Source organism: Drosophila busckii, chromosome 2L, assembly GCF_011750605.1.
Source record: "Drosophila busckii strain San Diego stock center, stock number 13000-0081.31 chromosome 2L, ASM1175060v1, whole genome shotgun sequence".
NCBI lineage: Eukaryota > Metazoa > Arthropoda > Insecta > Diptera > Drosophilidae > Drosophila > Drosophila busckii.
The window spans coordinates 302,232-314,208 of NC_046604.1; the positions used below are offsets into that span (position 1 = coordinate 302,232).

At 39.5% G+C, this 11,977-nt stretch overlaps 1 protein-coding gene across 1 annotated transcript; it reads right to left on the reverse strand.

The window, feature by feature from the left end:
• Window positions 1–1,030: 1,030 nt before the first annotated feature.
• LOC108602287 (WD repeat-containing protein 82) lies at window positions 1,031–2,478 on the reverse strand. Its single transcript, XM_033293690.1, has 3 exons — window positions 2,177–2,478; window positions 1,374–1,966; window positions 1,031–1,307 (listed from the first exon to the last, which is right to left on the reverse strand). The coding sequence occupies exons 1-3, from the start codon at window positions 2,423–2,425 to the stop codon at window positions 1,031–1,033; spliced, it is 1,119 nt and encodes a 372-aa protein (XP_033149581.1). The 5' UTR covers window positions 2,426–2,478.
• Between the last annotated feature and the right edge of the window lie 9,499 nt (window positions 2,479–11,977).

Here is an 11,977-nt window from a genome sequence, read left to right on the forward strand (position 1 = left end):
TAGCAACATTTATGCGTTACAATGGATGCTTAAAGGCAAAGGGCAGACGGCGCATGCTAATGCCTGAGACTCATGCAAATCAAAATGGCGACACGCACTCTTCCGTTTCCGCTTGTCATTTGCAGTCGCCGCTGTTGCAAATTTGTCGCGTGCATTAATTTATATACACTTCAACTACAACTACGGCTTTGAGCCTTACCTAATTAACATAAATGCTTAAGCTTTTGTTGCTGTTGAAACTATTTAAGTGTATGTTGACTTTTGAATTGGCAGCCATTGGCACGTCGCTGGCTGGAAAATTTATATTGAAACTCTTTGGGCAAATTATGTAAATCAGCTTAAATTCAATAAGCACAAATAGTCCAATAGGGATTTGCTTCAAAGCTGTTGAGGATTAAGCAAACTGCAAACTTAACATGAAATTTAATATATTTAAAGTTTGGACTTCGGTTGCAACAAGTTTTTGCAACAAACCAAAGCACAGCAGACACTACAAAAGAAACAAAACTTGCGCCTTGCGAAGTTTGCTTTGCCACATCCACTTGGCACCCACGAAGAAGAAAGTTATTGACAAGCGGCAAGTTGGCTAGCACTTTGCCACAATTTGCTGCAAAATATTTTTGATAACATAAGCTGCAAGCAGACTCAAACTGTGGCCAGTATATGCAATTAGAGTTACAAACAAGTTCAACGGCAACTTCTGTGCTGTGTGCATTTTATTAATATGAAAAGCGTTTGTAAGAAAGAATAAATTTTATTCTTTTATGTGCAACTAAATGAAAAGCTTGTCATTTGTGCCAACTAAAGTTACGCATGTGTCCAACAGCAGCAGCAAGCTGTGCAATTTGCGGGCTTAAATTGTGTTGCAAGTTGCAGCTCCAGCTGTGAATTGCAGGGGCTTGTTGAAAACTTTGCAATGCAATTCGGCCCAACTTGCCAGCGATTGAGAAGTTTAGCGTCCAGTGCAAAGCTCTACCAAGTGTGAGTGATTGATAGTTTGTTGTGGAGGTGTGTACGTGTTGTTGCCAGCTTAATCGTCAGCAGTTAGCTCGCCTTCCTCTAGGCTATCAGACTCAGATTCAACAGCAACTGAGCTTGCAGGCGACGCTTTAGACTGCTTTGGCAGCAATTCTTTGCAGACAAAGATCACATCATCATTAACAAGTTGCTTTGTATCCAGCAGCTCCAGATCGCTGTCACTTTCATCTGAGCGCGTCAAGTCAATGCATGCGGCTGCCTCTAGCTGCTGCTCTGCAGCAGCAGCGTCGTCTTGAGGCAGCCAGCAGTGCAGCATAGCAGCGCTGCTGCTAACAAACATTATTTGTTGGCAATTGAATTGCAATGCGCCACGCAAACGTTTGTTGCTACACAACTGGCAGCTGCCGCACAGACTGCCACTGTGCGCTTGCCACACATGCACACTGCCCGCCCCCGCCGCATTGCCAGCAGCTAACACGTACTGCGAGTCGAGCGTGTAGCACGCCTGCAATGGCTCGCGCTTTGCATTGACATAAACTTTGTATGCCTGATGCAAGCCACCGTCAAACGCATCCAGACTGTAGCACCAAGAGCCATCGGTGCTGAGCAACAAGTGCTTGCCATCGGGCGAGAACTGCAGCTGCGTCCAGTTGGCCAGATCAAAGCACTTGTAGCTATACTGCTGGCAAGGCTGTCTGCTCAGCATGCGCACATCGTAGATTTCTATTTGCGACGTGCCACAGCTGGTGGCAAATACCAAGCCGGCTGGATCGATTGCCAGCAGCGGCTGCTGCAGCTCTTGCAATTTATGCGTATAAGTATGACAGCGTAGATCCCACAACAACAGGCAATCATCTTGGCCAGCGCTTATAAACTGATGTGAGCTATGCGGCTGAAAGCAAATTGTGTGCACTGGCTGGGTATGGCCTCGATAGAGACGCACATAGCGGCGAGTGCGAAGGTCCAGGGAGCATATGCAGCAGTCGAACTGCAAAAGCAAGCAGGATAATTAAGCTGCACAGCTTTAAATAAATGAATATAATAAAATAATGTAAACTGTATATATTGTTAATTAAATTATTGTTATAAGACTATCGTTTTAGCGACTTTCATTAGTTCACATATTACATTTATATTTATTACATTACATTTATATTTATAATTGCATATAATGCATTAATAAATATTTAAAACTTACCTTTGTTTCACTATGCAATATTATTCCCTGTTCTTGTGTATAGCAAACAACTTCTGGCAAAAATCTTGCCACGCTCATTTGTGTTTGCTCTTTGAGATGTTTGCAATCGTAGATTGTCAAGCTTTGATGATCACAAACGGCCAAGGAACGCCCATCTGGGGAGAACGCCATGCTTTGCTTGAGCGCCGACATTTTCTGGAAACTCTTGGCTATGCCAAACTGGCGCATAATATTATCGCAAAGTTTCATTTTGAAAAGTAAGGCAAATGACTTGCTAGCCAGGCCTGGCCACTGGAGCTGGCAACGCCTGCTTCAGCTTAATTAAATCAAATGTCTAAACGAGTGCCACGCCTACTGCACACAGCCAAAAACGCCTGCTGACTGCTTGACTGTTGCCTGTTGGCTGTTGGCTGTTGGCTGTTGCATTTTAATTTCCATTTTGTGGCGCGTTGTTACTCCCTCATTGCGTCTCATTAGTGCGCCAAGCAAAATCGACGGCTGCCCCCTGCTCGTCTGTTGACCAGCTGCCAGCAACTTGTTTTTAGGCTCATTTACGTCATTAGTGCAATGCCAGCCAGCGTAGCAATGTTGCCAATTGATGAGGCATGCGCCACAGGCTGCAAAATTTAATTAAGCTTCGAGTTTAATAAGAAGAAGTTTATTAAGTCAGACAATTTCTATTTTTATAAACTCGTGCAAAATCTACAAAAAATTATAAATGAGGTGTTAAGTAAAGAACTAAAACGCTGACTAAGGCTCAGTAGCTCCCTTGGCTATAATACCTGACCAGTTGCTATCATCTGTCTGTTTGGCAAGGACTCTGTTGGCAAAACCCAAATGAATGTAATTGTAATGTAAGCGGAAATAAGCGCGACTGACGTTGTCGTTGATGTTGCTGCTGCTGCGCTGCTGCTGGCGCGCATTTTAATTAAAATTTATAAGCCTTGGCTTGGGACTTGGCAGCATAACGAGGCAGGACGTACCCAGTTACCCAGCAGCCAAGCCAGCTAGCGTGGCGTTTTAAGCTTTTAAGTTGCGGCGGATTTGCGTAGCTATGCATTGGATTTTATGTGAAAATCAACTGCGGTGCGCATAAATTAAATATCAGCCACACCAAAAAAATAAAGTATGCGCAACAATAAAAAAAAAAACACCACACACACACATATATACTTATTTAACACACTGCGTGCTTGTGTGTGTGTATTTTAATTACAAAAGGACACGCTTTGTGCGCGCATCATTTGTATTTAATTTGCAACATTAGCATTTGTATTAATTTCTCAACCAAAAAATATATTTTATGCACAGACAATTTGCGTATTTGTGGCTTTAGCAGTCAAATTTAATTATTTTATTTGAGCGCAAAACAATTTCCGCATTATAATTTATTTTAATGGGCATGAGAGATGCAAACAAATGGCATTCTATCAAAATGTAGTAATGAAATCAATTTAAGATCAATATGGCATAGAAAATTAATAAAAAATATTGCTACATTAAATTAGTTATATAAACAATTATATGCCAATAAAATATACTTTAGAAATTAAAATTGCCATTACTAAGCCCATGGTGCACATAAATAAACATTAACCAATTAACATAATTATTTAATCAACAACAGAATTTATGAGCGCTTGCTTGAATTTATAACTTTAATTTATGCCCGAAAGCAATAAATGATTTTATTTCATACATGAGCATTGCATTAAAATTAAGCTAACAAGCTTAACTATGAATATGATTATTATGAAACCAATAAATGATTTATTTTAATACATGAGCACAATGTAGCAACAAGCTCATATGCAATATAAGCGCTTATATTCAGTTAGCCCAAAGCTATGCATTTGTGGCTGGTAAATAAAATTCTTATCATTTCATTCAATGCAACATGTAAACCATTAAACAACCATTTTTGGCAATTAGAAACTGTTTACTTGCATGCCAAATACCAAATTTGTTGCCCAGTTGCATTTTATTTGTTGCTTCTCGTGTTTATTGATATTTTATGCGGCATTTTGCACTAATTGCAATTTTAGTCACGTTCAATGGCTATTTCGAAATTTACATAACACGAATTGCCAATTTGATTGTTGGCAGCCAAGCGTACAGATTTTCAATTATAAAAATTGCAAAAGAAAACCAAAAATACTTTGAGTTTCGAAAATTTGTAAAGCTGCACAGCATTTAATTGGCACATGTGGCAGCAGCTTCAATATCGATTTCTATACATATGCATGGACATATATAGACAGACGATTTGTTGTTGTTGTTGCTCAAAGTGCAATTTGTTGTCAAGTTTGTATGAAATTCTTAAAAGCGCATAAATTTTACAAGCACTTAAAGCACTTCGTAGGAGACTGCGGAGCGATGAGCAGCAGTCAAATTGTCTATTTATCTACAGCGAGGCAGTGGGTGAAGGAGGGCGGAGAAACTCAAAATGCCAGCTAAAAATTTGTGCAAATTTTTCAATCAGCGTGAGAGATGTTGATGTGTTATGTGGGCGTTGGGAGTGTCACCAAATCGTAGCAACAACAATAGGAACAGCAAAATGGCTGACAGAACGAACAACTGGCTGCAGCAGTTCACACGCCACACGCGTCGTAGTGAGTCAAACCAAAGCCAAAGTTCAAACAGAATTTCTCAAATATGCAAGGGCAGGTGCAGCAATTACACTGCAAGAAAAACTGTAGAAATGTTTAGGCAAAAAGCTTAGCTAAATGTATTTACATATTTCACTTTTAAAGTTACATTGTGTAGTCAAACTTATTTAACTGTTAGTAACTAACACTAGCACAGATCTGATTGAACTTTTGGATTTTTCGAAATGCTTGCAACAAAAAAACAAGCTTTAATTATATTTTTGCTTTAAAAAATAACAAGAATTAATTCTAAATCATTTGTGTAATTATTTGCTCAACTCACAGTTGATATTCATAAATTAAACTTTAATTTGCTTTTTCTCTAAGTGTAACAATAGCTATATGCATTTGTCAGCGTGTATGTGTGTGTGCTCCGCTTGTAGCCTGCGTTGCTCAGCAACCTGCCGTTGCCTTTTGAAATTGAATGGGCCGCTCACACGCCGTAAAAGAAGATAAATGACACAAGTGAGCCATATCAGCCTCAGCCACAGTCAGCAGCCGGTAAGTTGAAGCAGCAGGCAGCTGCTTTGCATTTACCAATGCAACCAGATGCAGCTGCAGCAGCAGCAGAGCAGAGGAAGCGGCGGCGAGCGCCCACTGTTAGACACACTTTGAGGCTGTCTTAAGGCCTGTGCTTGTCAGGTGGGCAGGGCAAAGCGCTGGACATGCTACGAATCGCCACATGGCATCCTTCTCGTGCCTTTGCCTGCTCCTTTGTCCTCGTGTCTCGTTCAACTTTTGCATTTGATTAAAAGTGTATATATGGCCCTTGTGATGAATTGCATATGCAGACAGCCCTACGGGCAGCAACCAAGAGATATGCACACACACACACACACAAAGACAGTGAGTCAGTCAGTCAGACCGTCGGACACAGACATGAACACCTTAACGTGTTTGCCGCACAATTTTACAGTACAGAAATAATAAAAAATAATTTAATATTCATGTGACTTGTGAAATGCTACAAAAGTGGCAAAAATGATTCAAAGAGCGCTCGTTAAATAAATGATAAAAGTAATATGCCAAATAAAAAGTCTGTTGTAAAAAAATATTAAATAACAAGTAAAGTTGAACGATGAGCTAGTTGAACTATCGCATACCCTGCACAATTAAATGCATAATTTTATGTTTGCATTTTTTATTGCAATTAAATAAGTTTGCCAAGTTCATTTAATATGCTTTCGTAGCTTTAGCTGCGTGACTAGGCCGACTAAACACCAAATGCGCTGTGCTGACAGTGCGCATGGAAATTTATTGCTTTTGTTGAGCTGCAATGCGTTGGAGACGGCAAAATGTTTGAGTCCAAGTCGCTGGCAAGCATTGCGCATTAAATTTCATTTTTTTTGGTGGAAGCGGCATCTCCGGACATTCAACATAAAAACTGACAAAACTTGTGCACAACGCAAAAGTTCGCGAATGTTGGCCTTGCTTACAGCGCCCAATAGCACTGAAAATAAAAATTGCTGCTGCTGCTGCCATGTGAGCCAAAAAAAGAAAGAAAGACAGAAAACAGGACAAGTGAAATAAATGCCCACGCAGTGCGGCAACGAATATGAGCATGTTGCCACATACAGACAGACAGACAGACGGACGGACAGACACAGAAAGTTGCAATATATAGTTTTTAATATGCATAAATTGTGCACTTATTTTATTTGGTTTTCCAGCAGCCAGCGGGCTGGCAACAGTTAACTTCATTTTGTTAAGCCAACAAAGTCGACCGCTGAGCGCGCTGCGCTCAAATTAGAAAAACGTAATGGAAAAGGATTGAAAACTTGCAATGTGAATTTAAGCTGCTGTCTCTAATTGAGCTCAGCTCTTGGCTTAAAAGCTGCTACAGTTTTCACTGGAAATACGTTAGCCTGCTGTCTGATTTAATGGCTCTGGTTTTTTCAATGAAGCGTACATTTTCATGAATTTTCAGAACAGAGAGCACTCTGCATCGAAAAAAGCAAAGCTGACAAAAGTTAAGAAGTAAATCGGCTTGTGCGCCAATTCAAGTCCGAACTCGCATGCGTGCCACCCCCTTCACACTCAGCCCATGCGCTGTTGCACTTGTGCACTGCCTGTCTATCTTTGTGACAGTTGAAAGCCTTGCCTTTAGCGCTGGTACTCCCATATGTCACTCTGTTTCCCTCTCTCTGTGTGTGTGTGTGTGTGTGTGACAGCTACTCCCGCGAAGCGTTGACAGTTGTCAATGTTATTAGCGATGTGTATGTGTGTGTCTGTGTGCAGTTAAGATTTACGCTTATTGCTTAAAAATGTTTTGACATTACTTTTGTGTAGAAAGTCTACACTAATTGAGCTACCATGTTGCAATCAATGCGCTTAAAGGCAAACAACATTGTCATTAACTGACCACCGTAGCAGCAACTTCATCTTCATCGTCTTGACTCGACTTACAACTTGTTCGATTGTGTAACAAATATTGACAGTAGCTGCTCCATGAGCGCACAGCTGGAGCTACAGTCCAGTCCATACAGTCCACAGAGACATTTTGTGCCATATCATGTGACAGCACAAAAGCTTAAATTATATTTAAAACTACTATGTGCTATATACTCTTGCAAAAAAGGTATTTGCAATATTATTATATTTGTTGAATTAAACTCTATAAAGTCATTCAAGCTTTGCTCTTATTTATGCCATTTTATATATTTTTGTAAGGTATTTAATTGTCTGCTTGGCTTTACTCAGCTAACTTTTATTTTTTGCTGTTTACAAGCTCAGGCTGACAGCGCAGTGTGTCTCTTGGCTTGGCTTGTGGCAAGCTATTTACTTTTGTGGTCATTGTACGCTGCTTTGTGCCCCCAAAATCCCTTAAGTTATAATTCTTAAAGTTTTTATCTATTTCAGCTGACCAACACACAAAACAGAGCGCTTGACACTCTCTATGGCTGGCTGGCTGCTCAACTGCGCGTATACATTATACTCAAGTTGTTTACGTATTTTAACATTTTAATGATTTATGAATGAGACCAAACACACAAACTTGTCTTGTCTATTTTCATTTAACATGCGCTTCATTTTCATTTGTACGCTGCTCAAGCCAAGGCGCGTAATGAAAATGCTAATAGCCCTGAGCCAGCATGTTAAAGGCCAAATGAACGACTTTTCTTTTTTGGGGCTATTTTCAATTTTAATTAAGAGTCAACGCCAACATTGAAGAGCGCCCCTGTTGTGTGTGTGTGTGCAGCATTTATTGCCTACTTTTGTCTGACGAATTTATGTGCAACAACAAAATGGCAATTTGTTAGCATAATGATGCCATTTTTCGCAGCAAATTACCTGAGCACGAAAACAACAACCAGCGGCCAGGCCTAGCAAACAAACAAGTGGCTAACAAACATGTGTACACATGTGTGGGTGTGTTTGTTTATATACGGCTAGCTGGCTGGCCACATGTTATGGCCAGTTGTTGTAGCTTGGAATTGGTACTAGGCGTATACTTCATAATTTGTTTGCTCAAAGCAAAGAAATACCATATTATTAAATAATATTCGAAATTTTATTATTAACACCAAGCATGCAAGACTTTAATTCATTTTGTGAGCTTGCGTGCGAGTCATTTATATCATATATAGAAATATATTAAAAAATCAAATATGATTCACTTGAACTTCTTTGCTCAGTAATAAATTGCTACTAGCAACTAATTAATACACAGAATTTTGAATTCATGAGTTTTTATAAAGTGAAAAACATGAAATTGCTTTTCACAAACGAATTTCAAAGAAAATTGCAAGTCAAAGCACTTGCACAAAAAAATGTTGAATTCTTGTTAATCCTTGTAATTTTCTACAAAGAATATCTGTAGCAAGTACTATTGCTGCTAAAATTGCCAGAGCTTTCTGCTGTAATAAGCCTGTACTTAAATTGCGCATACGCACCATCGACGCATCAAATGATGTCAAGTCAGCGCAAAATTGTGCTTTGCTTACACAACTAGTAGTATTTACCTGTCATAGAGTCAAAGCCACAGCCTAAGCCTCTGTAGCCACTGACTTAGTTCTTAAAGTAGCTGGTCAGCATTTGGGTCGATTGCAGAGATTCGGATTTAATTAGCGTTTTGTTGGACTATGCTGGCAATTTGAAACCAACACAAGTGTTGCCTGGCAATAAAGCCCGCCTAAAAGTCTATTAAGCACCAGTCGAATTTTGGGCGGCAATAAAACGCGTGCGGCGTGGCAAGGTATTTGTATCTCTCAGCTAAACGTGCTGTGTTTAGCACAGACACAAACTGAAGAGCCCCGGCCAACGCAAATCGACAGCGAACAATGAATGGGCAGCAGTCTTGTTGGGTACCCTGCTGTGCTGTGTGTGTGTGTGTGTGTGTGGCAAAATGCATTTGGCGTATATTTGCGCTGCCCCAAGTGCAACATGCCAATGCGCATGATGTGTTTAATGGTTAAATTGTTGCTAATTCCATTAGCCGTTTTGCTTGTTGGCTGCTATTTTGTGTTGCCGATTTGTGGCCAAAGTGTTGCAAGTGCCATTGGTAAATAACAACAGTTGCAGCATCATCGGAATCCTAACTTAGGCAAGGCCCCGCCAGCAAATGAAACGTGCACAAATTAATGTTAGCTTGACGCCATACTGCCAACAGCACGTAGTAGCTAACCACATAGCTAGCTACTGTTCCCCACTCAACCGTGCAATGCAACTTCAAATTGCCACATTGTTTGTGCTTCGTGCAGGCTTGTCAAATACAGGTGTGCGAAAGGGATTGCCGAGCATATAAATCAGCGCAAATAGACACTGATTCGAATTGGCAAAATACCAAAAACAATGGGCGCACATCAACTACGCAAGTTTTGCTTATGCTAAAGCATATTTATATATTTACTTGTGTGTTAAATTTTATTTGCTACAGCTTTAAATGCTTTTATAGCTCAAGAGCTTAAATAAATATGCACAAGCAAAATCGATGCATCAATAAAATTTTAATAAACAAATTGCAGCTACACCTGAGGCTTACTAAAGCTTTTAGCCACCATTATTTAATCGTCAAATTGATGGGTTCTTATGATTTTAGCAGCCATTTGAATTTATCACCACACACACAGGCTCACACACACACACACACACATACGTGTATATATATTTATACAAGCAAACAAATGCGTTGTTGTGCGCTTGCCACAAATTGTTTGTGGGAGCGAGCAAGCTGTATAACGTTGATATGGAGTGCCAGGCGGAGTGGGAGTGGGAGTGGGAGTGGGAGCTAAGGCTAAGTGTGTGAGGAGGGCTCGTTCAGTTCATTCAGTTAACGCGCCGTCGCGTCGTAGTTGGCACTTTTCTATTTATTTGGCCATTAACGCTCATTTGCGGTTATCAGGTAAATTGGATAAAAGCCAACGTAGCATGAAGACCCGTGCCACATGCCACATGGCGCCGCCGCCGCTTCAAGCACAGCTTGCATTCACAGCCTCCTCCAGCTCTACCGCTCTCTCACACTTTCTCCTGCTCTGTCTGCTTTCTGCGCTTATCTTCAAGTCCACGTAGCTGAAGGCCCAAAATTGTTTGTGCTCTCGCTCTTTACATTTTGTTGCGCGTTAACTGCGCCAGTCATTAACTTTTTTATGGCCTGCGGGCGGGCGTACGCAGTTGTGTAGGCGTGGCTGTTTGCTTGTTTTTTTGGCCTGCATTTACATACAAAATCGAATTCAAATATTTGCGGTTATGCAAGCGCATATTTATTTATTTAACCCACAATTTGTTTAGACTAACAAATAAAAGGTTGTTATAGCCCGTTTCACGTCATAAAATTTTATTTCCATTCACACGCTCATAAGCGCAAAAACAAATATTTTAAATACATAGAATATTTTTTTTGTTGGCAAAGCAAAACTTTAGGTAAACAAAAAATAAAAAAAAAATTCATTTAAAAGCGCGCCATATTGTAAGCTCAAATGCAATTTTGTGGCTTGTTTTGTTGTGACAAAAGGCAAAACAAAAATATGTAACAGCGAAATATAAATAATAACAGAATATGTTGCGCGCACTTAACATACCCTGTAGCTACTTTTTAGTAGCTGCTCCGAGCAGCTGTCAGCTGTTGTTTCAATTCAGTTTTGCTTTCTCTCACGCTCGCGCTCCCTTGCACTATGGGAAAAATTACCAGTTTAAGAGGCCAAAACCCATTTTTCAAAAGTCGAAAACTAAAAATTTTTTAATTGGAACTCATTCAGTAAAGAATTATTATTAATGTTGCGTACCAGAAATTTCAATAGATGGCGCCACTACAAAGATATCAGCTGTCAAACACAGTTGTTGCAATAGCAAAGCACGTGCGTTTGAACTTGCTAAGTTTTGTATGCAATTTATAGTTCATCAAAAACTAACAAATACGCGATAAAAGTAAAATTTTTGAAATGCATTCGATGAAGTTAGGCTTTTATTATGTATGTGTGAATTTCAAATGTTAAAATCACTCTTGCTGTTCCCAGAATAATGAGAAATGTGTAGGAAGTCTTACAAATAAAGAAATTGCATTATGTCTCACTTTTCAATAGATATTCAAAATGAGTCCAGAGGAGTCCATCAATGAAATATATTCAGGTTTTGTAGATTTTTTAATTCTCTTTTAAATGGATATAGTTAGAAAATGGAGATTTGTGTGGAAAATGAAGCGGTTCAGAAAAACAAAAGGGAGGGCTACCAAACCTGAGACACAATTAGAAACTCAAATAAAGGATTTAATTAATGAACTAAAAAAATTTTGCTACCGCTTGAGCACAATGTGAAAGCATTGTAAATCCGATTTCAAGTATTTTAAAGGTGTGCCACGCCCACTGTCGTCAAAAAAATATCCTTAAAAATTATTTTAGCATGTGTTATATTGATTTGACAAATTGTTTTTAAAATTAAAAAAAATTGTTGTTGTTTTTCCTAAAGGGGCGGTGCCACGCCCACAATTTTTTAAAGTATAATAGCTTACGGTCATATAAGCCTAATGCAAAAAACCGATCAGTAGCGATCAGTAATGCAATTTATTTTACTTAATGAATTAACCCATTTGAACTAGCTAGTACAGGATATTAGTAAAAGGCAGTGCCTGTAGTGTTACAGCATAAAACTCACACACACACATTACACTCGCTGCATGCGGTCGCTTACTATATAACTCGCACACACACATGGACAATAG